We start from the raw sequence: 27,160 nt of genomic DNA on the forward strand, positions 1-27,160 counted from the left end.
CAATCACACTCCAGTGAATCAGCCAAGTGACCTTATTTGCTCATTAGAAACTATGTGTACAGGTTGCAAATGTCAGAGCCTGAATTTACATTTTAAAAAGCACATCTTGTAGCACTTTAATGAAAATATTTCCAAGATCTTGGGTTAAATTCAGCTATTTACCCATCTGCTGCCTGAAGCTTTAAATATTTTTGGTCTGGATTCACATACTTCGTGATCACTCCTCCTAACATCTCAATATCGCAACAGTTTGAAACGGCCCTTGGAAATGGGGCTGCTACGACTATCACCCCTACCAAGACAGCATGCCAACAATAATTCAAAAATGTTTGATTCTCGTGTGGTTTTGCTCACAGAATGATATTAATCTGTATATACCAAGTCACACCTTATAAACACACTGTGAGGCTTTAAGTTTGTACTGAACGCCCTGCAATAAACTTAAACGGATGTGATACATCAGAGGAGTTTCACTTCGAACACAGAATTGTGACACATTTATGTTCCCTAGTAGCACACAGATAAATTCCAATAATTTACCTAAATATGCAGTTTTACTTTAAAAAAAGCATTACTTTTATTCTTGTGGAAGACGGTAAACATAGAACATAAGGAAGAATTTCTTGGGGACCAATGTGTGGGGGCTGCTGGCAGGATATTCAGAGAGAAGAGGTGACTAGGACAGAAGGTTACCTGTGCCAGGAATTAGTATATAATTTTCTTATGCTACTGATTTTCCCAGAACTGTATCAAAACCATTTTGAACACTACAGAAATAAATCTTCACCAGTAACGCCACTCTTGCTACAATACCCAATCACATGTACATACTCACGAAAAGACAGGGAGAGGCAGCATGGCACAGTAGAAAGTGTATCTGCTTTCTAATGCATTACTGCACCTTCCCCAGCATGTGTTACAGCAAAGTCTTCAGTTACTTACAGGTCTCACTCTCCAATCTGTTATGTAAGGGCTATGCAACCTACCTTCTAGTGTAGCTCAAGACCCTAAACTAAATACTTAATAAAAATGGTCAGTTGTAAAATGCACAGTTGCCCCCTCATCTCTTAACATGTAGCCTCATTATTTGTATTATTTAAAATAAGCTAGAAAGGGCAGTTTTTCCTTAGAGACTTAGTTTTCATTGTGCTTCAATGCTGATTTGATAATGTTGTAGGTAAAGAAATGGAGCTAAAGAAATACAATACTGATTTTGATAATCTAAAGGGCATTTCTTTTTTTTTTTTTTTACAGCTAAACAATGTGAAGTCATAAGCAAATATAACACATCGGAAAAAAATGTGCTTTATCTTCCTAAGCATGAAATGTGAAACCTCCTTATTGACCAAGTACATTTAAGCCTCGGGTCTGCATTACTCATCAGGCTATCTAGTGCAACACAGAATGTTGGCGATTGTTACATTGAAGATAAGCAGCTAAAAAGACAACTGTGAGACAGTAGGTAGGCAAATGGCTTTTGCTGTTATTTTGATTTTTTTTTTTTTTGTGCTTTCCTAGACTATAATTGCAGAATCTTGTTGCAGCAACTATATCATGTCCTTTAGCAGTCCCCGTGAAGACCAAGTTCAAAATCTTACTGAAACAAATCAGAGATGCCTCTGAGTTTTCCCAGTGGATCATCTTATTTTGAAGAATTTTTAAAAGCAGCCTTAAAGTGCCTCTTCTACCTTGTCTTGCATTGCCCCCAAAATAGCTCCCCTTACATAAACAGCTTCTTGGGAAGACAGTCACCATCTATTCCCCACAGATCTGAGCAAAAGTTGATGTCATGCCATTTGATATCCAGGTTCAAAAAGTGGAACTGTTGAAGAATTCAGACATGTTACCTATAACAGGCTTACATTTCATTGTGACAGAGGAAGTTCAAATGACTTGTTAGAAACTTTAAATTTTCTGCCACTAAATTCTCCTTTGCAGGGAATTAAAAATTTGATGAATTTCTTAACTTGATTTAATACATCCATCTTGTCACTGTGGACTTTTCCTACTGAAAATCTATATTCGATTCATTTTCTCATCTTAAGAAACACCAACAAAATAGAATCACTTGGTAAAGGCAGAAAATATAGCATCAAAATCTCAATTTTTAAATAACTTCTATATCTGAGATAATTCTATATCAAGATAACATATAGTTTAAAGGTAAAATACCAAGGACAGGAAGATGAAAGATGAAAAAATCAAAAAGATTTGAGCCTTGCAAAATGCTAATTATGGTTAAAAGAACTTTTACAGCTCAGGTTAGAACAACAAGAAGTTAAAAAGAGAGCTGCTTGCTGCCTATGGAAGATAATATAATACTACCAGATCAATGACAGGGAACTAGTCACTGTAGTTTTTTTTTTTTTTCCCTATTTTTCCCTATTAACAGGTTAGAAGCAAAGAGTTAATATTGATTTTTTTCCTTTTTAATATTCAGTGGATGTTAAATTTGGAAATTTAAGTTAAACATAAAATGAGCAGAAAATGTGAAAGCTGCCAGTAAAGCTAATGTTACTTTATTAATAAGACAGCTACATGAAGACAAAGGTCGGTAACAGAGTACCTTGTGTCATACCTGCCAGACCATGCTGAAATACCTTGCTATTAGCCCAGGAAAATCAATACAGAAGGAACATGAACAGTTCTGGATGCATTTTTGATAAGAGGGATGTAATGGAAAGAAGACTAAAAAGTATCCTGATAATCTATAAAAGAAACTAGAGGTATTCAGTGTGGAAAAGGGAAGTATAGGAAGAGTTCGTACTATGAGGGTACGTTATGTGGCTTTCTGATTTCCAGAGTTAAAATACAGACCAGGTGTTAGCCTCACAATACAGAACAAATGCAGCAACATTTATGTCAGTTTTTTAAATGAGTAAACAGATATAATGGTTACTTTGTGAATAGGTGAGATCTTCTAGGATGGGAAAGTATTATAATAATGGCTGGCTGATTATCTGTGAGAGAATTTCTACAGGGGTTTTAGGGTTGTGAAATAGTAGGTAAAGTTGCTGCGTGTAATACCGACATCCAAAATAGGCACAGGTTTGTGTCCTGGCTGTTCCACTTCCCATCCAGCTCCCTGCTAATGCAGCTGGGAATAGCACAGAAAGATGGCCAAGTGTTTGTGCTCCTGCCATCCACGTGGGAGACCCAGATGAAGCTCCTGGATCCTGGCTTCAGTATGTTCCAGTGCTGGCCATTGTAGCCATCTGGGGAATGAACCAGTGGATGGAAGATCTCTCTTTCTGCCTTTCCATCTTTTTCTGTAACTCTGACTTTTAAAATAAATAAATATATAAATAAGTATGTAAAAAAGTAATGTTTACACAGGAATTTTGCACTCAACTGAGAGGGTACAGTATAGGACCTCTCCCAAATTCCCTAAGATTTTACGACTTAAGTCTTGGAGTTGAGGCTGACATTATTAACATGTAGCTAATAGAAAGAATAGTATAAAGTATGTTGGAAATGCTCTCCTATTTCTCTCCTGTCCAAACAAACACATCATAATAAAATTCTTCCACTATGAGACTAGATCATTATGTCTCAGATAACATTTGAATATTCAAATTGACTTAGTAAAATGCAAATGGCCTTAGAGGACTTAACAACAAATGTGGATCAGTTACTGCTCATTGATAGAAAGATATGAATGAGACAGTAAGAATAATAAGATCACATGGGTACAAACTTAGGATAAAAATATAGGAAACTGGCAAATAATATTTATTTAAGGTTCACTTGGAGACCTAATAGATTAGATAGCTTAGGCTTCAACTGTCACTTCTGTGAAGAGATTGCTCAATTAACCAAGGTGTCTGTACCATTACAACTTAGGGTTAGTACTGCTTCTAGACAAGTCACTAAGGTTAAGTCATTCAGTTTTTAACAATATATAAAATTTTGTGTGACAGCTGCCTATAGCTATATAAATAGATCACTAAACTTCGAAAGACTCAATTTGATAAACTCAAAGTTTATCAAACCAAAGTAGGCTCTTTTATTTCTGTGATTCTATACAAGTGAATATAAGTTAACTATTGGGTAGGTTCTATTTGATAAAATTACAGTGCTATTCTGTATTTTATAATATTTGTTTTTATTTATTTATTTTTTATTTTTTTTTAATTTTTATTTTTTTACAGGCAGAGTGGACAGTGAGAGAGAGAGAAAGGTCTTCCTTTGCCCTTGGTTCACCCTCCAATGGCCGCCGTGGCAGGTGCACTGTGGCTGGCGCACCGCGCTGATCCGATGGCAGGAGCCAGGTGCTTCTCCTGGTCTCCCATGGGGTGCAGGGCCCAAGCACTTGGGCCATCCTCCACTGCACTCCCTGGCCACAGCAGAGAGCTGGCCTGGAGGAGGGGCAACCGGGACAGAATCTGGCTCCCCAACTGGGACTATAACCCGGTGTGCCGGCGCTGCTAGGCGGAGGATTAGCCTAGTGAGCCGTGGTGCCGGCCCCTTATAATATTTGTTAATTGGTGTTAAGATATTTTTGACAGATCACTCTAGGTTGGGTCAAGACTATTCTCTTGAAATATCAACACTGAAAATTCCATTTATTTCTACTTGTCAGTAAACCTAAATTAAACTCATACTTTCCAATCCTTCAACCGTTCACTTTTCTATGCTGAGATATCCCAAGGCATAGTATCACTACCATTCTTCCCATTACTCAAAGTGAAACCTATTTTCACTTCTACTCACCGTATCCAAACAGTTGCTCGGTTCTTTCACCAGAACAAAGGGCTTAGTATGCCTTTTCTTTCCTAGTGCTACTACTTTAGTTCATGCCTTCATTATCTTTTAAATGTACAGCATAATTAGTATCTGCACTTCCAATCTCTCTCATTATGAAAGCTCTCTTACACACTGGTACATGAGGAATTTTCCTAAAGCAAATTTTCAATATAAAGTATCTCCCCAGTTCAGAAACGTTCCGCAACTCACTATAAAAAATACAAAAAATGTCCTAAACTTCTTAACATGGCATTAAAATCTACTATGTGATTTCAATCTATATTTTCAGCTTTGTATCTTGGTACTTCTTTTTATAGTCATGATTTTACAATTAATACTTTGTACTGTCCTTTATCTAAGGATATTCTCTCCTTTCCAATAGCCAGAATGGTCTTTCTTAATTAGTTTCTACGATACTGGCAGTCATTTCTCAAAATCTAGAGTTAAAAGTGTTTTCCTTAATCTTTCTTTGCCCCCAAACCCTCTCCTTTTCTCTTCCTTTCCCTTAGTTCTCTCATGGAACATTCTTTCACTCATACTATATGCTGCATTATTTCTTGTATCATAGTTTGGCTTTATACATCTCTTCTCCCACACTTAAAGTTAACAGCAGTGCTGCAAAGATATCAATAAACACTGCAGGATGCTAAGTGTTCTATATATATATATGTGTGTATATATATATATATATTATTATTAGATACAGAAATAATTACACTAGGGGCAACAGTTCAGCACTTTAGAGGAGAGAAGGGCCTCACTATACATTTTGCCACATTCTACAACTTGTTTGTATTTTTTCCTGGAGATGCTGAGAACATTTGTTGCTCAGAACAGCATACCTCTTTAGTGTAGATAACCTCATCACACTGATTTCTTTGTATATAGAGTCAGATACCATACAGTGTTCTTTATGTTAACTTGGGACACATCTGTGCTATCAGGCACAGTTATAGCTTCCTCTCCTAAACTGTAGTCTAACGTCATGTGGAACAGTGCTCTTGGCTACATGGAGAGAAGGTATGAAGTTCCCTGGTTCATTCTTTCTGCCTTTCAGCATTCAGGATGTCGGCAATGTCTAAAAAGTGACCCACCAATACTTGTCTTTTTCACTAGTTTAAAAGCTCCACATGGACAGTGATTGTATCTGACAGGAATATTCCTATATTTCCAGGATCTAACACAGGGCTGGCACACAGGTGTTCTATAAATGAGTGTGCAGTATCTGTGATTGGAACAAAATAATGAGTAAGTGAATATATACAGAACATCAAGAAAATCTCATTGCTATTTCCATCGCTCACAGTTCCCCTGCTCAGCCCTTACTAATTCAGGACTAAAAAAGCGAGCTACATCTTGCATTTTAGGACAGAGAATAGAGAAGGAAGGTATCTTTCCAGCTAAGACCTACTTTCAGAGACAACATACAATACAAAAATCACAACCAATTGTCTTCCACTTTGTTTACTGGAACAAAATATGTTCAGAATCACACTTTTTAGAGCCAGGACAAGGCTTGGGAATAATAATAATAATGTAATGGAGCTCAGAAAAGATTTATCCATCAACTATCTCAAGTTTTTCATTTTCAGATGAGGAAACTGAAAGGCACCAGCACCAAGATCAGCATTAGTCTTTCTTATACTCTATATCAAAATATTGAATGTAGATAATCAAATACATTGGCAGCAAAAAGGATATTTCCCTGGCAAGGCTGTTCCGACTCTGTAATCAGTATAACTCTTGCTTGGATGGAAGTTGAAAATAAAAAGAAGACCTGCTCTCTCAAAAGCAATGATCTTATTGCCTTCATGCTTTTCACTCACGTGGGCCTGCAAAAATTAACACAAATGTTACACCTAAATCATATCTAGTTGCTGCTACAAGTATAATTATTTGCAAAAAAAGTTTCTATCTTTCTTATTACTTATTAAATTAAAAATGGAAATTCTATAACTTTATAATTTTTGTACATGTTGCAATATTGTCATACCAAAAGTCAATAAACACTGTCAAAAACTGTTTAAAGGATATAAAAGAAAGCTCACCGGTCACTTGCCATTTTCAAGCAATGCACAAATAGAGGATGACTGTTGTGGCCTGGGTGTTAAGTAAGAAGATGGAATATGTACTTATATAATGTGGTTGTGGGTATGCATTAGATCTTCTTCAAAGTAATCTTTAAGACTTCTGTTTTAGTTTCCAGATTAATGAGGTGAGGTATAGGCAATTAATTTTCAAAATTTCATATAATGCTGTTGTTATATCTGGTTTCTGAACTTGTCAGGTTACCTTTAAAATGTGACATTTTTATGGTGTTGACATGTCACATTTCAATGGTAGTCTAAAGCCCATTATAGTATGCTGGGCTTTTTTTTTTTTTTTTTTCCCTAAATTAATAGAGAAGGTCTGCAAAGAGATTACATCTGTAAATGCTCCTATTTAAATACATCAGGTATTTAAGGTTAACTGTGAGAAGCTTTTGCTTTTTCAACGCAGACCTTGCCCCACCTCACTGTTAGAAGGACTGATTGCCTTGTGTATCAGCAGCAGCACTGTTGGTAATTTTGAAATGTGAACTAAGACTCCAGAGTATACAGCATGCCTTTTGGTATTCATCATTGTTCCTATTGAAAAGGAGCATCATTTTATTCTCTCTTCTGGAAAGAGCCTTACTAATAGACATGATTAGGGCATTCTTGTCATGCAGCCAGTCTTACTGAATATATAAGTACCTTCCTTTGTTCAGCCATTAAACACACACACACACATACACACACACACCTCACAGATGCCAAAGTAGAAATGCATCAACAGTAATTTCAAATAACATCAGTATAAAGTAAATGGATTATAACTAACACATACTATATGCTAATTTTTGCAAGAAAAAAATCCTGTATAAAATTTGCACCTGTTAATTACATTTTCTAAAACTTATTGAAAACTGCGACTTTAATTCCAGAGGAGAGTCAGGCTCATGAAAAATACAAAACAGCATGCAGGTAAAATGGCATCCATTGAAATGACAAGTTAGAGACCAGCAAAGTGGGGGGATGGAAGGGGAAGGAATAAAGAAATCTACATGTTGTCAAAGTAAATTTCCTTATGACAGCATAATTATTTATATAAAGAAAAACAGTCAAAACAATTAAGATGTTTTTACAGCAATTTCCAAAATGGGTTCCATGCCGAGCTTTTGTCACTTATTTTTACCAATTGAAATGAAAATTACTAAATTTAAACAACAAAACAACGAAATAACCAGAAATGTAAGCAGGGCATTATGTTTAAGATTTTCACTATCTATTGCAGGACTTCAGTGACATGTTGTGACAACCTGAAGTATGTTACAGGGTAGCACACCCTGAATAATAAAGTGCTGTTCAAAAGATCTGCATATAGATTTAAATCGATTGCCATTCTAAGCATGTACAGCATGGGTGACTAAAACATCACATTTAGAGTAAAGAGCTTACCTGTGGAGCTGAAAGCCAGCCACATCTTTCTTCCAATCTATTCATATCCCTGTCAAAGTTATTTAGGAACTTATAGCGGAGAAGGTCATCATCAGTTAAATGAAACTGCCTTCGGGCATAATGGTAACTCTCATCGTTTCCTTTGCGTGGGAAATCTAACCATTCAGGATGCCCAAATTCATTACCTGCATTAAACATCAAAAGTAAACATCACTTTTCCACATTAGGATTTCTTAGTAAGACACTAAGAAATGACGTGTTTCTAGTGTTCAAAACTGGGGTAGGCAATATGTTACGATAGCTGTGCCCTGTGAATGACGCACAGACCTGGTTCAGAGACAGCATGTTCCATGCTACAGAGGACCACATTTGGACTCGGGAGCCTGGGGTCCAGTTTTGGCTCAGCCACTCACTCCCTGCATCATTGCCTGGCTTCCTCAGGCACCAAATAAGCACAGTCATTTCTGTCATATGTATTCCGTCCTTGATGTGATCTCTGAAATCTCTGAGTAATTTCTGAAATCTCTGAAACCTATACAATGCTTTATAATTTCCAAAGGCTTTGTATGCACGTTAGTTTTTGATCCTCAAAGGAACTCTCTATTATATTCATTTCACAGATGAGAAACCCAAGGCTCTGGGCAGTTAAGGGATTTGTTCAACCTCACAGAGATAATACGAAGTGAAAAAAGCAACCACTAAAATTTAGTTCTTATGATTAAAATCCAACCTTTTTCTACTGCATCAATTTGGAGAAGTATAACAGTGTTATAGAAACTCAGGTCATCACTTTTATTATCAATTTTCCCTGTTCAGTTTTTCAGTTCTATTTGTTATCATCAGATGTATATGTTTAATTTCAAGTATGCCTACATGTCTGTGTGTGTATGTGAGTGTTTATATAGTTGGGGTCCTGATTTCTACTTTGAGGCTTCTTTTTCTCTTTAAAAATGAAAGTTTTTTATAATTTACTTCATTTACCATTTTAATGTTGCAATTTTCTAAGCTACAAATTCCTCTGATGAATGAGAAAGTAGCAAAGCTAATACAAGTATGTCCTACTTCAATCAAAGTAGCATTTAATATTTCAATAAAAACCAATATGCTAGGATATAATTAAAATGATTTACTATTGAGTTGCTTTAAACTGTAAACTCTGCTAAGAAATCTTATAATTCATATTTTAGTTTTCAAGACTATAGTCATCAAAAATAACATCCAAATATATCTGAGTAATTTCATGAAAATTAAAATATCTGTAAGCATTTTGCTAACTTCTAACATTTCACAGTTTAAATGATAATATCTCTTAGGATGTTGCTCTCCGTGTGACAGAGGAGGGAACGTGATTTCTGACTCTGAGCCTATATTGATTGTAAGATGCTTTCAGTTAACACAAGAAACTCTGTTCTGCTACACGTAAGTGCCCTGCCTATATCTGGGGCCTGATTCACATCAGTCCAAGGAACACCTATAGCTTGTTCCATCAAATAATGAACTGGCAAAAAAAGCATACTTACAGAAGAATAACTGGAACACACCCATCCTTTACTGATAATGAAGCTACTGCTGGTCTGGGAACAAGTGTATGTCCAAGTGCCTGGGAGATTTCAACTAGTAAAATACTTAGGAGAGACTAGAAATGCTATGATTTGCCTAAGGCATAGTAACCTACAAGCTGGATCCAGGCCTTCTGTAGGCAACCTATTTTGATTTTTCTGTAGCCTTGGATCTCTGGGCTGATTTAGATATTAATAATTCCTTTGGCTCTCTTCCAGCGAAAGTGTTACATCATGGCAATCACCACAGAGGCAGCAGCAAATGCTTAATATCTGCTGCTATGTTCCAGGCACTATCATAAGCATTGCATATAAATTACTTCTTTCCATCTTCAAAAATCTTATGAGGTAGGTACTCTCAATATTGGAGATAAGGAAACCGAGGCACAGAGAGGTCACACGGTAATTAAAAAGTTTAGACTGCTATCCCAGTCTAGTTCCATCACCCTCATTCTTGACTACACCATATTGCTCAGAAGTAAATGCTATGAAAACGCAGAGCTGAGAATGACCGTCCTCTCCCACAAGTACACAGATGTCAGGCTAATAGCATCACATGTATGAATGCAATGTTGTGAGAATGGGAGCTGTAGTGATGAGTTTGGATTAGCTACCACATATGATGCATGGATTTCAAATACAGTCTATATGCATGTATTTCAAAACTTTTTTTACTAAAATTAATTTATAATTTAATTGCATTTGCCAAGAATTTTTGAAGGACTCTCATAGGGTTTGTGGTGAGAGGAAGAGATAAGAAAAACAGGGTGAGGTTAGCTTAGACTGGACCTCAATCTCTGCCATTATATTACAAGCAACAGGGCAACCAAACACTAATTTAAGTAGGGGAATTAGAAGTTCAAATTATATTTATTATCAAAATATCTCTGGTGCACTATGGACAAGAGACTGGATATTGGAGAAACCTGAATGGTAGGAAAACTAGTATGGAGTCCAAAAGATAAGATTAGAGAAGTGAGAGTGGAGAATAGAATGATCAATTCAAATGGCATTTCTGAGATGGAACTAACAAGATTTGATGACTGACTGGCGGAATGGAGGTAGTGAGGAAAAGGGAAGTCTGAATGCTATTTTGAAATTTTGAGTTCAGGAGACTGAGTAATGACAGCATTAACTGCACTGGGGAAAATGGTGACAGAGAAAGTTTGGAGTGAGAAGATAATGAGTCCAATTTTAGGCAAGCTAAATTTAAGACCTGAAGGGTATACAGGCATCCATGGAATCAGAATAAGAGTGACAAAAATAAGGGGCTGGAATTCAGGACAGAATTGCAGGTGGGGAGGGAGCAGGATTAATTTGTAAGTCTTCAAGATGCGAAGACAATTATAGACACTGGAGAAAAGGGGGGGGGGCATTCCAAGGAACTGCAGGGAGAAAGATCTATTAGGGAAGACTGTGCAGCAAGGGTTAGTAGGGGAAGAGGGACATTAGACAAAATAGAGGTAAGAAGCATTACAAGGAGGGTGGTCAGAGGTATCAACTGCTACAAAAGAAAATAAGGACTTGCTACATTACAAGCCTATGGTGTAGGGGTAAGATGGAATGTAGGGATAAGATGGTATTTAGGGCTGTGATTTTCAATCTGATAAAAACAGTTATTTCCTAGTTATAGTGATTTATTACCTCTAGAGTAAGTACTAGGTAGGAATCTATATTTTAATCATCTTCCCTGTAATATTCTTAAAGTAGATGAGCCAAAGACTGTTCCCTGAAAAATAGGGCTGGTACCGCGGCTCACTAGGCTAATCCTCCGCCTTGCGGCGCCGGCACACCGGGTTCTGTCCCCGTTGCCCCTCTTCCAGGCCAGCTCTCTGCTGTGGCCCGGGAGTGCAGTGGAGGATGGCCCAAGTCCTTGGGCCCTGCACCCCATGGGAGACCAGGAGAAGCACCTGGCTCCTGCCATCGGATCAGCGTGGTGCGCCGGCCGCAGCGCGCCAGCCGCGCCGGCCATTGGAGGGTGAACCAATGGCAAAGGAAGACCTTTCTCTCTGTCTCTCTCTCATTGTCCACTCTGCCTGTCAAAAAAAAAAAAAAAAAAAAAGAAAACTAGTAATGCAGAGATTTGAAAGTTCTTTATATTTAAGTGAGGATGATTATATAACATATTGCCCATGGACACTGATTTCCAAGTCAGCAGGGCTTGCATTTAAATTGTAGCTGGGTCACTTAGGAGTGATGTGAGTTCAGGAAAGCTAGTGTTGCCAGTGCTCTGTTTCTTCATCTGTAAAACAGGACAGGAAGTTTCAGAAAGCTCTTTTGGGGGCGGCACCGTGGCATACTAGGTTAATCCTCTGCCTGTGGCGCCAGCATCCCATATGGGCACATGTTCTAGTCCCAGTTGCTCCTCTTCCAGTACAGCTCTCTGCTGTGGCCTGGGAAAACAGTGAAGGATGGCCCAAGTGCTTGGGCCCCTGCACCTGTGTGGGAGACCAGGAAGAAGCACCTGGCTCCTGGCTTCGGATTGGCGCAGCTCCAGGAGATGCGGCCATTTCGGAGTGAACCAATGGAAGGAAGACCTTTCTCTCTGTCTCTCTCTCACTGTCTATAACTCTACCTGTCAAATAAATAAAATCTTAAGGAAAAAAAGAAAGCTCTTTTAAGAGGTGATGTAAGCAGGATGCTTGGCATAGGATCTAGCAGCCACATGATCTTATTTTCTATTTATTTTTATTTTTTATTGTGATATTTAATATAGAGAACAGGCTTAATATCTTTCATAGAGAATTCAAAGAATATAATGATACTTTATTTCCTACTGCCTCTTCTTTCTTGCTTTCTTTCTGATGTAACATATATATTTTTAATTAACATAATAGTCAAAGGCTTAATGCTCCACTAAATAAAAAATTTAACAAGTAAAAAATGAAAAGACCATAGTTCAGCAGGAATATAGACAAGGGCAACAAAAAATAATCAAATAAAAAGATGCCAATTTCATTCACATTCAGTAAATTTTTTAAAAATCACATATCATTCAAACTATAGTAGTATGTCATTCTCCTATAAACAGAAAGAGAAATACTACATGTTCTCCCTTATATATGGTAGCTAAAATTTAAAGAGAAAGAAAAAAATTTAAAAATCAGAAAACAAAAGCAAGTTATAAATGCTATGTACATCAGTATTGCTGAGAATACAGCTTTTGTTAAACTCTGTTTTATACTTTTGTCAAACAAATGATCAACAGCTACGTGCTTTTAAACCACAGCAAGCCGTTAGGTTAAACACTATCCCTTAACATCCACTGCTATTCAGGAAACAAAGACCTAGAAGGTGTTACATGAGAGTTATTCTGTTAAAGCTCAGACTTCTGGCTCCCACCACTCAGGAGAGAACTGGTCTCCCCTACTCTGCAGCGGACATCTGAGGAGATTTTAAAGTCTACTTTGGGGTAAAAAGCTTCTGAAATCCATGTATGTTTTTGTTATAATACACATTTTCCATGAACTTTCTGAAGACTCCAGGCACGAGTAACTGATAACCAGCAGGTGTTTCTTTCTTCACTTAGATTTTCAGGGTAAGACTTGCTCCTTTATTTAAAGTGCTGAAACTTGACAATGATGCATTTACTCATATTTTTAATAACACAATTGAACTTTTCAGAGTTAGCTATTAATGCACTTTGAGTCACCTACCATTTTAGATTTTGAAAGACAAAACTGAATATAAAAATAAGTTTGCTATGAGACACCCAGAATGCAAGGGTAAATCAGGTTGCTATGTAAGGGTTCCTTCCTCCAACCTCTTAGACACTTCATCATTCCTACCTGTTCAACCTGCAAAGCCTCGAAGAACAAGCTCTTAAAGTTTATTTAGGGTATAGCTCGCAGTCATTATATTGCACTTAAAATTAACAGTTTTAGGCCTTCTAAAATAGACTTCTACTCTGGCTGGAACACTCCTGGCATCTGATGAAACCCTCTTCTCCTAATTTCTTCCCAGCCTTCTTGAAAACCTGACCCTAGGTCACAGCTCCTGTTGCTTGCCTCTTTTTCCATTGCTTCAGGTAGACTAATGAGGTGAAAACATAACAAATTCTTCTCTACTGGGTAGCTCAGCTTGCTCTTAGTATCCTGCCTTGACAGCACAGTTTTCAGAAGCACAGAACTGAATGGTGAGTTTGACTGAATTTTTCAGCAGGGATATTAGCCCATCCTATAATCTAATTAAAAGTTAAGAACTGTTTTTCATAAACACACACACACACACACACCACACACGAATAAACTGGACACAGCCTCAGAAGATTAGACTCCATTACAAAAAATCTGATGTAAAAATTGCATTATGACATTTTATTTCTAATATGAAAATTCATGATTATAATTTGCAACTTAAAGTCAGTGTGATCATCTGCAGGTCTGTGTCCTCCCAAAATTTATATACTGAAATCCTATCCCTTAATAAGATGGTATCAGTGGGTGGGGCCTTTGGAAGGTGATCATGAGGGTGGAACCCTCATGCATAGGATTAGTGTTCTTCTAAAAAATATCTCAGGGAGCATCCTTGTTCCCACTGCCATGGAGGACACAGCTACATCACCATCTTTGAAACAGGAAGCAGGTCCTTACCAAACACTGAATGCTGGTGCCTAGATCTTGGATATTCTAGCTTCAAGACTGTGGGAGGGGCTGGCATTGTGGCGCAGCAGGTTAAAGCCGCGGCCTGCAGTGCCGGCATCCCATATTGGTGCTGATTCGAGACCCGGCTGCTCCACTTCTGATCCAGCTCTCTGCTGTGGCTTGAGAAAGCAGTAGAGGATCGTCCAAGTTCTTGTTTCCTGCACCCCAGCTCAGCTCAGACCACTGCTGTCATTTGGGGGGGTGAACCAGCGGATGAAAGACCTCTCTCTCTCTCTCTCTCTCTCTCTTTCTCTCTGGATCTACCTCTCTCTGTAACTCTGTCTTCAAATAAATAAAATAAATCTTTTTTTTTTTTTTTAAAAAGACTGTGGGAAATATTTGTTTGTTGTTTAAGCTGCCCAGTCTATGGTTGCTTATTATAGCAGTGTAAACAGACTAAGACATTAAGGATAGGAAAGTAGTACAATTGGGGTTGACATTGTGGCAGAGCGACTTAAGCTACCAGTTGGAACTCCTGCATCCCATATCAGAGTGCAGGTTGATCCCATACTGGAATGTTGGTTTGAGTCCTATGTCCCAAGCCAGCTCCCTGATAATGCTTCTGGGAAGGTAGCAGAAAATGGCTCAAGTACTTTAGATCCTGCCACCCATATGGAGAACTGCTCTCCTTTGGTGACTCTTTACTCATTGTCATTTACATCTAATCTATAGCCCTATAACTACACGTACAGCCAGACTGAAACCTATCCAAATCCACCTTTCTATCTACCTACCACCTACATACCTGAAAATTGCTTTTGAATGAAGGATCATACTATAAACTATTTTAAATTTTAATATAAAAATTTTCCATGTCAATAAGTATACATCTTCATAAAGGTATTGCATTATGTGCATAACATACAATTTCATTTACCAATTCTCTTAAGTTAGCCATTTTGACTTTTGCTAGTATCAGTCCAATATGTGTATTTTTGTATACTGATATTTCCCTACTGTAACCTGAATACATAGAGGACCTGCTCAAATGGTTAATGACAGATATTAATGAAACAGGAAACATTTCTAAAGTTTGGAATATTACAGATTATTTGAAGTCACAGGCACAAGTTAACAAATTACTCTTAAAAATAATGTTCAACACACAAACTACAGTTTTTTAAAGATTTATTTTTGTATTTGAAAGGCAGAGTTACAGAGAGGGATAGACAGAGAGAGACAGACAGACAGAAAGATTTTTCATTTGCTGTTTCTCTCCCTAAATCCATAGCTGGAGCCAGGCCAGGCTGAAGCCAGGAGCCTGGGACCCTATCTGGGTCTGCCTATGGATGACAGGGGTCCAGGCAACACTTGGGCCATCTCCTGCTGTTCTTCCAGGCACAAAAGCAGAGAACTGGATAGAAAATGGAGAAGCTGGGACTCCAGCTACTACTAAGACAGTATGCCGGCATTACAAGCTACAGCTTAACCCAGTGCTCCACAATGCCAGATTGCAAATAATATTCCTTAATGTATATCTTTAGGGTTCTACTTTAAAAGTATTTTTCATCATTTTGGAAAAATTTTAAAAAAATGAAAATACGGAAACAAGTTGGGATCATAATACAAACAAGGATTTTGTATGTATTTTATTTTTTTCAAAGATTTATTTATTTGAGAGGTAGAGTTACAGACAGTGAGAGGGAGAGATAAAGAGAAAGGTCTTCCTTCCGCTGGTTCACTCCCCAAATGGCGTCAACGGCTGAAACCAGGAGCTTCTTCCTGGTCTCCCACGTGGGTGCAGGGGCCCAAGGACATGGGACATCTTCCACTGCTCTCCCAGGCCATAGCAGAGAGCTAAATTGGAAGAGGAGCACTTGGGACTGGAACTGGTGCCCATATGGGATGCCAGTGCCTCAGGCCAGAGCTTTAACCTGCTGTGCCACAGCACCCGCCCCTTTTGTATGTATTTTAACTTTTACTGCATTTATTTTCCAGTAGAACTTCACTACTTCAAAGAACTGCCAAGCAAACATATAATATATAATATGAAAATAAATTTCTAAGTTAAAAATATAAATTATATTTTCAAGATATGATGATTATTTTGTTACAGAATCACTTATTAATCTCTATTAGACTCATTTAGATCTTCTAAAAACTTCTTCCAAGAGGCCTATTTTTAAATTGAAAAATACAGAAAGCTGCATACAACAACAACAAAAAGATAAAGAAATTACATCAGCTATTGCAGACCAAACATTTTGCAGGGTGGCTTTTGAATGTTATCTCTGTTGTAAATGAGCTGACAAGGGGCAAATTAAGTTTAATGCAGACAAATGCAACATTAAATTTCATATTTGGTTCAAAACCATAAACACAAGCATAAAATAAATGGAAGCAAGTCACAGAAAGACTCTCAAAGTGACCTTGGGATAATGGTGAGCCATTCTCAGGCTGAACAGAGAAAACTGGAAAATGTCTGTACATACGTTGCACTAGCTTGCAGCTCAAAGATCTAACGAAGAAAAATACTATCATTAAAACAAGTTAAGAATGTTCTTCTCAGCTTTGGTCTACAAATTACTTAGGATATGTGGCAGCACTTGAGACAGTACAGTGAAATATGGACACCCAGGTGGGCTTATAACTAAGTGTTGCTGTATATATAGATGGATCAGAAAGCTAAATTTATTCAGGTGATGGCAAAGAAAGTATTTGATTTTGTTTACTACAGATAATTTGATGGAATGAGAAGAGCATGTTGTGAATCAGCATTTAAGTTTAACCAAGGGAGAAAATAAATGTTTCTAAATTATACATGCATATTATATACCTGTGTTTACAATACATGCAAAAATATGTAAATGTTCTTCAAGGAAAGCAGCAGAGCATTCATACTTGGAGCCCATGCATTCCTAGTGACTCATTGCTATTCTATTAAATCTCATATGTATGTTCTTATGTAGCCTTTTTCTGAGGACAGAAATGTTTCCTTTAGATTTTCCAGGTTGCTGAGGCCTACACATGTTTGTCAAAGAAACACTCACTGTATTAGAGTGTGAGAAAGTTGAATAGGTCACAAGAATTCTAGGGCAATACAAAAAGGAAACAAAAAAAAGTAGAAATCTAAATTGATGGAAGGGTTTTTAAAACCCTCTGCTAGTCTGTTCAAGAGATAAGAGGCTTAGCAAAGTCACACTTAAACTAAGAGCAGCCACATAGGCAGTGACTGTGACACTTGAGAATAATACTTTTGAGTCCAGAATATGCCTTACATGTGACCTGAAATTAACCATCAAAGTATGATCCTTCTGTTCATTGAAGTATGATTAGGATCAGTAACATAAACATACAAAATGTTACTCAATACAAAATGAAGAGAGGACAGTAACTTTTTGAGCTGTCCCTTGGGATATTTTGAAAGAAAATTTGCAGTGCACGCTATGATTCACTGCACTAAATAACAGTAACAGAACTATGTGCTTCTAGAAATGAGTGGGCTGAAAGCTTGCTGAAATAACTTTAAAACAAAATCAGGTGACTAACATTGTTAGAGTTAATTAGCGATTCTAGAAAATTCTACGAAGTTTCTTTCTCCCTTTTCATTTCTTCTGTACACAGTCCCATTCATGTCTGGTTAATTGTGAAAAACCTCTCAGTGCAAAATTCCTATTGGGACTCCTTTGCCTGTAATTAATTTCTTGCTGTTTGATGTAAAGGTCTAAACTATACATTGACAAGAAGCCAGCTGGTACAATGATGAAATTCGAGACAATGTAACTAATGAAAAAGCCTCGGCTCTGTGAGCTGAACATTTTGATTAGCAGGTTTGTATGTTTTGTTTCTACAAACCGTAATGCATACTAATTTTATTTAGGAATTAATTAAAGTCTATCACAGCCTCCATGCTGTGGGTGTTATATGAATCTTGTTTTTCCCAAGTTTATGTATACATGAAAATAAGGTCTAATCTCAATGACAATATAAAACTTTAACTTTGACACTGTACTTAAAATCAACTTTTAAAAGGAAGTATCTATTTTAAAATCAAATGCAGGGTTTTTTTTCCAGGTATTTCAGTGAGTACATCACTCAACAAAGGGCAAGGCACAGCATAAAAAGCCTCCTAAATCAGGGTTTGTGATTTTGCTTTTTAGAAAAATAAATTTGCAATCAGCTGCTACCCCTTTTTATACTGATCAGTATCTTTAGGAGCAGGGGGCACATCCAATGTTTCTTCAATTTTCACAACAAACTCCAACACAATGTACCTGCAAGAGTGACTCCTTAAATCCTTTTTACCATGGATGTTAAACATTTGTTAAAGGTCTGGCACACTTTCTTTTGAGATACAGAAGCAAAACACAATGATCAGATCCAGAAGACAAGAAATAAAGGGTGGCATTAGAAATGAGGCAAGATTAGAACTCAGAACTCACAGCCTCCCTATGGTCTCCATACCATGGATTTTTCCATCATTCATTGTTACATCAAGTGTGTGATGTCAAGTGTTATGCTTTTAAAATGCAAAGATGCTCACACACTAATGAGAATATTGAAAACAGTCAGCATTGTGGCGCAGCAGCTTAAGCTGCTACCCGCGACACTGGCATCCCTGATGGATGCTGGTTCAAATCCTAGTTACTTTACTTCTGATCCAGCTCCCCACCAATGACCTGGGAAAAGCAGCAAAAGATGGCCCAAGCGATAGGGACCTGGTTACCCATGTGGGAGACCTAAATGAAGCTTCTGACTCCTGCTTCCATCTGGCCCAGACCTGGCCATTGCGGCCATTTGGGGAGTGAGCTAGTGAATGGAAGCTCACTCTTTTTCTGTCTCTCCCTCTCTCTCTGTAGCTCTTTCAAATAAACAAATAAATCTTTAAAAAAGGTACTAGTCAAAGAATAAGTCCCAAAATTTACTATATCAGTCATATGCTTAAATATAACATGATAATAATTAAAAAATTTGGGATGTCAGTTTGGTGCAGTGGTTAATAAGATCCCTACATCTCATTTCAGAGTGCCTTGGTTCAAATCCCTCTTCCACTTCAATCCAGCTTCCTCCTAATGTGTACTCAGGGAGGCAGAATTTGATGGCAAGGTACTTGGTCCCTTCCAACACATAGGCAACCCAGATGGACTTCCAGACTCCTGGCTTTGGTCTGGCTCAGCCCCAGACCAGTCTGAATATCTGGGGTATTGAACCACTGGCTGGAAAATCTCTGTCTTGCTATGCCTCCCTTATTTATCTGTCTTTCTACCTTTCAAAGAAAATAAACAAAAATTACTTACAATCTATTTAAGTATATTATGTATCAAATAATCTAACAGGCTTAACATGCATCAGCTTGCTAACTGTTCTTACGGAACTAACAATATAATTAGGGGAGACAAAAATAATCAAACAACTATATATATGTGTATATATATTTATTTATTTCCTTATGTGATGATAAGACTCAAAATTTAAACTTCAGAAAGATAAAAATGACAAAAAAGTAATAAAGGAGAAAGGGGCAGAATGTCGCTCCCTCTCTCTAAATGCAAAAAAGAACGAATGCAAGGCTCTGAGATTGCAGCATAGCAAGTGAATGGAGCACGTTTCTGAGATTCTGTCCATATAAAGAATATACAGATTCTGTCACTACACAGCAGGAGTGTCTTCTAATTGTTATTGTACAACATTCTTTTGGTATTATAAAAGCGACATCTTTGTGCACATGGTACATGCATGGTTTTGAGAAGCAGACAGGGTAACGGCCCTGTAACTTCCCAGGTCACTACAGGAGTGGATGAATTTCTGCAGACTACAGACTACAGAGGTAGGAGTTTCAGAAAAGAGGGTTTAAGGAGAAGCCTGAGAAACACTGACTTTTTTTTTTTTTTTTTGGCAGGCAGAGTGAACAGTGGACAGTGAGAGAGACAGACAGAAAGGTCTTCCTTTGCCATTGGTTCACCCTCCAATGGCCGCCGCGGCCAGCGTGCTGCGGCCGGCACACCGCGCTGATCCGATGGCAGGAGCCAGGTACTTCTGGTCTCCCATGGGGTGCAGGGCCCAAGTACCTGGGCCATCCTCCACTGCACTCCCGGGCCACAGCAGAGAGCTGGCCTGGAAGAGGGGCAAATGGGACATAATCCAGTGCCCCGACCGGGACTAGAACCCAGTGTGCCGGCGCCGCAAGGCGGAGGATTAGCCTAGTGAGCCACAGCGCCGGCCCACACTGACATTTCAATGAGGGAAAGGTCCTCCCCTTCTACCTCCTCTTGCACTTGAAAACAATTGTATTTTTTCTTTATTTAAGCAATTATATGAATAATGCAATGCTCTGTATTTTATTTGGGTGTTTGTCTCTATTAGACAGGAGCTGTATATCCCATATCTTCATTTATTGCCTCTATTAATGTAATAGCTAGTACATGCTACACACTCAAAATTGATTAAGTAATTGTTGAAGAAAAAAACTGAAGTCAATTGTATCTGCTGTCCTTAGTGGAGTATATACTCCTCAAGGGCCATTTCTATCTTACTTTTTGAAGCACAGGGACTCAGATAAAGGAAGTGTCTAACAACTATTTCTTTATTGGTTGTAATATTGGCTTTTATCAGGGCTAGGGCTATTATAGGAAAAAAAGGATAAAAAATGCAATGGGATGGAAAGTGGGTAGATAAAGATGCAGGTATTTACATCAAAGAGAGGAAGATGTAAATCAGTGGAGATCAGATAAGACACTCCAGTTGTTTACTTCTATGAGCCCAGGCTTCCTATTCTGAAAGGCATGCCAATAGGAAACAATTTCAAATAATATGGCTGTGTATTTTTTTAACCTACATGCCATTCCTGGCACACTATTCATTTAAAATAAATAATGAAATATTATAAAAGAAAGAAAATGAACAAAATATATAATCTTGAACTGAGAATGAGCACTATTTGTATACAGTGAATGTTTCCAGCATAGACATTATTTTTGTAATAAGAAGCTGGGCAGCAACAGTAATAGACTTTTGCCATTCATCTGAGGCCACTGTGATGCTGTAGGAAACAGGATGCAAAGTACGCTTTTGAGACAAAGTAAATCACACAAGGGGAAAGATGGCAGGAGAAAATTAGGCTATTTTATAAAATCTTAAATTAAAAATGTCTTAGAATGTAATTTGCTAATGAGCCTGTAAAAATGTACAAATGTTTTGCACGTGAATCAGGTACCAACAGAAAGGCTCCTTAATAACTTTTTGGATGGAAGAAAACAAATAAGAACAAGAACATGAAAACAAAGAATTAAACTGGAGGATTATAAAGCTGATTATACACATGTGGTTTTGTGGCTACTGTAATTTTAGGTTTAGACTCCCAAGTTTGTATGGAGACAGACTATGTTACTTTCAACTTAATATTTGCTAAGTCAGGGTCAGTTCCTTGTGGACACATTAAACATTCATAGTAATAAAGATGAACAAATTTCCCTAGTTAATTATTCTTTGAGAACTAAGCAGAAACATTTAAAAGGAAAGCAGATAACCACAGAGGGAACAAAAGATGGAAATAAAATGTTCACTCAAATACCTGTACTCAATGACTGATATCAGTTTAATTGAATCGCGGCATCACTCCTGGCTAGATGGGTCTTTTTCAAAGAATCTAAGGCACTTTCAGGGCACGGATGGCTACAGCTTTTCTAGATTTCCATCTCTATAGCTTTTTTAAGTAATTTATTTATTTGAAAGTCAGAGTTCCACAGAGAGAGAAGGAGAGGCAGAGAGAGAGAGAAAGAGAGGTCTTCCATCCGCTGGTTCACTCCCCAATTGGCCACAAGGTGCAGCGCCAATCTGAAGCCAGGAGCTAGGAGCCTTCTCGGGGTCTTCCCACACGGGTTCAGGAGCCCAAGGACTTGGGCCATCTTCTACTGCTTTCCCAGGCCATAGCAGAGAGCAGGATTGGAAGTGGAGCAGCCGGGACTTGAACCGGTGCCCATATGGGATGCTGGCACTGCAGGTGGCGGCTTTACCTGCTACACTACAGCAATGGTCTCTCCTATAACTTTTCTTTTGTCATCGTTAATTCTAGCTCCCCAAGCAGAGACTTAACAACTCATTTATGACTTAAAAAAGCTGTTTCTGACATCCTTTGATGGTGTTTCCATCACTCTACATTCCTGCTAAGACCTAATTAGCCTTGCTGGCTTCCCTGCTATCTGCTCTTGCTTTTCTCAGGCCAGTGGTGCCAAAGAAGTAAGAAAAAATCTCCATAGCAACATGACAGCTTGTGGGAGACAACGTGAACTTCTATCTCACCAAAAGAAGAAAGGGTCTTAGTTTCCTACTCGCTTGCTTCAGAGCCCTCCAGTTGCCTGGGTAATACTGATTCTGATTTTTTTTTTTTTTAAATGTGACCATGAAGTCATGAATCAGCCTATCAACTGGCAATGATGGCAATTAAAAGGGAGAGTTCAAAAATCACAGGAGCAATCTTAGTACCTTTAAGATAATAGCATTCCTGGGTTGTATTGTGGTGTAGCGGGTAAAGCTGCCACCAATGAGGCCAGCATCATTATGGGCACTGGATCAACTCTTAGTTGCTCCACTTCCATTCCAGCTCTCTGCTATTGGCCTCAGAAGACAGCAGCAGATGGCCCAAGTGTTTGGACCCTTTCCACTCACACGGGAAACCCAGCTGACGCTCCTGGCTCCTAATTTCATTCTGGCCCAGTCCTGGCCAATGTGGCCATCTAGTGAATGAACCAGTGGATAGAAGATTCTCTCTCTCTCTCTCTCTCTCTCTGTTTCTCTTTCTCTCTCTCTCTCTCTGTAACTCTTACTTTCACATAAATAAATAAATCTTAAAAAAAAAAAGATAATGGCATTTAAAGTGCAATGCACCATCTCCCCCAGAGGTCTGACAGATAAACAGCAACACATACTACCAGTCTACATCTACATAAGCCGCAAAAATCCTCCATGAGGCTAAAACATTCTCTGTATAGCCATACATGAAGTGATACAATTTGTAATCTAATGGTATTGTGTTTAACTTTGGTTATATCTAACCATCTCACTCCTAACACTTCACTGTTTGGACACGCTCATCTTGATTTTTCACATCTTCAGGTCACTAATGTTTCTTAGCTCTCCTCCAAGCTTTATCTCCCAATATAAAGATTTTGCTCCAATAAAACCCAATGATGGGTAGGAATCAGATCCTGTAAAAGTTTCCTGCTTCTTTTGTACATCTTCTTTCCAGTTAGTTCTGTGACTTGAGATGCCTGATTCTGCCTCCAGAAATTCTAATATCTAATAACCAGGCTTAATATCACCTCCTATCACTGAGACATATTTTCCCTTTAGTCAGACACAATTCATTTAAGTGGATCAACTACAGTCTAGAACAGAGGAATTTCCTAACTTCCCTTTATGTCTCATATCTAAGCTTTGCTGAATAATATACAAGCACATTTGTTATGTGCTGATTCTTCACAAGGAGCTGACCTCAGTGGTAAGTATTCTTTCTCCTTCTCTTCCTTCCTTATGTAGGAAGGATATCATGAATTTTCACCTGGACTATGTAAGAAGGGCACCCCCGCAGTTTTGTGTCTAGCATTTTGGACAGTGATGTATTATGCGCATGAAGACACATAATTAAATGAATTCAATGTACACTACATCAAAAATATAATGCCAAGATAAATATCTAAGTAAACTTCATTGTTTCTATCATAAAGTATATGTATAGTTCAGAAGGACATTTAAAATGAAGTGCTATTATCAGAGATCAAATACCTTATATATTTACTTAATGTTTATTTAATGTGGGGGCTGCTGCTGTGGCATAGTGGGTAAAAGCTGCTGCCTGCAGTGCCGGCATCCCATATGGGTGTCGGTTCAAGCCCCAGCTACTCCACTTCCAATGTAGCTCTCTGCTATGGCCTGGGAAAGCAGCAGAAGATGGCCCAAGTCTTTGAACTCCCACACCCATATGGGAAACCAGGAAGAAGCTCCAGGCTCCTGGCTTCAGATCAGCCCAGCTTTGGCCCCATTCATTTAGGTAGTGAACCAGGGGATGGAAGTCCTCTCTCTCTCTGCCTCTGCCTCTCTGTAACTCTGCCTTTCAAATAAGTAAATCAATCTTTAAAAAAATTTTAAAAATATTTACTTAATGTGAAATGCACCTAATTTTAAATTTTACACATTAAGAATGCTCTTTAGAAATAAAGGCAATAGCTTGGCTAAAGAACAAAGAAACATCTGAAAGGCCCTAAATAAACAAAAAGAAGACAAAATACGCTTCTAAAATATGGCACAATAATTATTCACATTCCTCAAAAACTGGTATATGAATATATAAAAAAAACTTTATCAAAGTTTTACCCAAACTTCTTGAAACTTTACAAAGGATCATTAAATGTGTCAGGTATTTGGGAGAGAAAAAGAAACTTTTAACATTTCAAGTGACAGATGTCAAGGCTTATGAATATATAAATATTCATAATTTGGCAGACATTCTAGACTACTACCCTAGAATATATGTACTTACTTTAATGAGATTCCTGAAAGCCATTAAAAAAAAAAAAAAAAACCTTATAGGAATGGTGGGAAACACGAAGAAGGCAAACATTACTAAGACTTATTTAACTATGAAATCTATTGCACAGATTTTTATTTTAAAACAATATTCTGACTATGAACTAGTCCAGCCTCCCATTAATGAACAATTTCTTCTATACAAATTAGGAGCAAAATTATGGGTCACTGATTGGGGCAAGTGTGGGATATGGATACAAAAGACATGAATTTTAGGATTCAGCTTCTCATTTACAGTATGCAGCTAAGTTTTCACTTATCATATAATTAAAAGCTAAATTGATCAGACATTTATTACAAATAATTAGTTTAAATAATTAAAATCACTTAAGATCTTAATTCTTATAAGTGTCCAGTAGGACAGTTACCATTATAACACTCCTTTTACAGATGGTTAAGTTGAGGCTCAGAACAATGAAGTAACATGCCAACAATGATAGGAAGTTAGGCAGCCAAGATGACTATAGAGACTGACTGGCTCCATGCCTCACGGTTCAATCTCTATCTTAGACTAGCTTAAAATGAGAATTACGAAAAAGATCCTGGCCTCCTAGTTTGGTTGTAAAAAGTGAAATTATACATAAATTTTAAAAGTCTAAACAAGTACAGGATATATGCACATTATATGGGACAAGCAACTACTGGAAAAGGAAGGAACAACTGAAACAGCTCTTGGGTTTCAATGACTCAGAATGGTAATGACCACACTAACGATGTTAAAAGATTTGCAGCTGATGATCAATTTTGGATTCAGTGCCTTTAAGAAGCTAGCAAGATTTCCCAGTAGAAATCTTAGGCAGGCAGTTTCAAAATTTGTTTGTAGTTTAGAACAAAAGGTTGGACTTGGAGAAACTGATTTGGGAATTATCTGCAATAAAGAAATGGCCTAAGTGTGAAATCAGATGAGTTTTCTGAGAAAAAGGAATCAAGATAACACTGGAGGAAATACAGGAGAAACAAAAGGACAAGGAATCTGTGAAGGAGACGAGGGAATCAGGATTAACAGAACAAAGAAGGAGAAAGAGAACATCAGAAGAGTCAAAGCCACCAGGTGGTCAAGGGTGTACAGAGAGCAAGTATAGAGATCTGTAGGTCAGTGATGACCTTAGAAACCAGGTTTTTCAATAGTAGAGAGGCCAGCAAGAGGAGTATCAGGGCTGCAGAGGTGAACAGAGTATAAGAAAGCAGGGTCAGCACACATAATTACATAATAGAGTTGGACAAATAAGAGGGAAAACAGAAAAAGCAATAATTAGCTTTACTAGTTAGGAAACTATTGCTCAATTTGTACGGTGTTTGTTTCAAAGCAGTGTTTTAAACATTTTTGACAGTTTCTCTGATAACTTTCCTTTTTAAATGGCTATCAAAATCATGGTGGCAAGAACCACCTACTGTTGATGCTGCATATTTCAGCTAGATTGCAAAGGTAGAAATTTGCTGTTCTTATTTATTTATTAAAGATTTATTTTATTGATCTGAAAGGCAGAGTGACAGAAAGGGATCATCCATTCAAATGGCCATTATGGTCAGAAACCAGGGGCCAAGAACTCCATCTGGGTCTCCCATATTGGTGGAAGGGGCCCAAGTACAAGGGTCATCTTCCACTCCCAACCTAGTTGCATTAACAGGGAGCTAGAGCAGTCAGGCCTCAAACCAGCACTCAGATATGGGATGCCTGCATTGCAGGCAGTGGCTAAGTCATTGAGCTGCAACACCAGTCCCTGTTGTTTCTCTTTAACTACAATTAAGAGAAAAACAAAACAAAACAAAACAAAACCCTTAGGTAACACTAGCATATACCATAAAGTTGCAATGAAAATACTGCTTGATCTAACATATTTTGTGCTTAAGGTTAGAAAAGAGTAAAACTTTCACTGGTTGGTACAATTGTAAAACAAAGGTTTTCTATCTGTAAATCATAATAAAATCTTCTTCTATCAATTAATCTTTGCAAGGCAAAAAATGTTATCACTCATGAATATTCTTGACTCACATGAAAGCAAATTTTGTGTACCCAAGGTTACATAGATAGAAACTGATTTTAACAAACAAAATCATGCTTATACAAATGGATTTCAATATATTAAAAGTTATGTGAATGATGAGTCCATTATTTTCTTCACCAGGAAGATAATTTTCATAATACACACAGAAAGAGTGACATAAAGATATTACATTTTCCCCCGGTTTAAACATGTGACCTTAAAGTCAA

General features: G+C 37.8%; 1 protein-coding gene across 1 annotated transcript in view; it reads right to left on the reverse strand.

Moving 5' to 3' along the window:
• GBE1 (1,4-alpha-glucan branching enzyme 1) overlaps positions 1–27,160 on the reverse strand; it is a 300,636-nt gene that overhangs the window by 29,709 nt on the left and 243,767 nt on the right. The window contains exons 13-14 of the mRNA XM_017347168.3: positions 8,226–8,410; positions 6,448–6,578 (exon numbers count right to left, since the gene is read on the reverse strand). Of these exons, the coding sequence (XP_017202657.2) occupies positions 6,448–6,578; positions 8,226–8,410 (316 nt within the window). The remainder of the gene's footprint in view (positions 1–6,447; positions 6,579–8,225; positions 8,411–27,160) is intronic.

The sequence above is a fragment of the Oryctolagus cuniculus genome, chromosome 4, assembly GCF_964237555.1.
Source record: "Oryctolagus cuniculus chromosome 4, mOryCun1.1, whole genome shotgun sequence".
In the NCBI taxonomy this organism is placed as follows: domain Eukaryota; kingdom Metazoa; phylum Chordata; class Mammalia; order Lagomorpha; family Leporidae; genus Oryctolagus; species Oryctolagus cuniculus.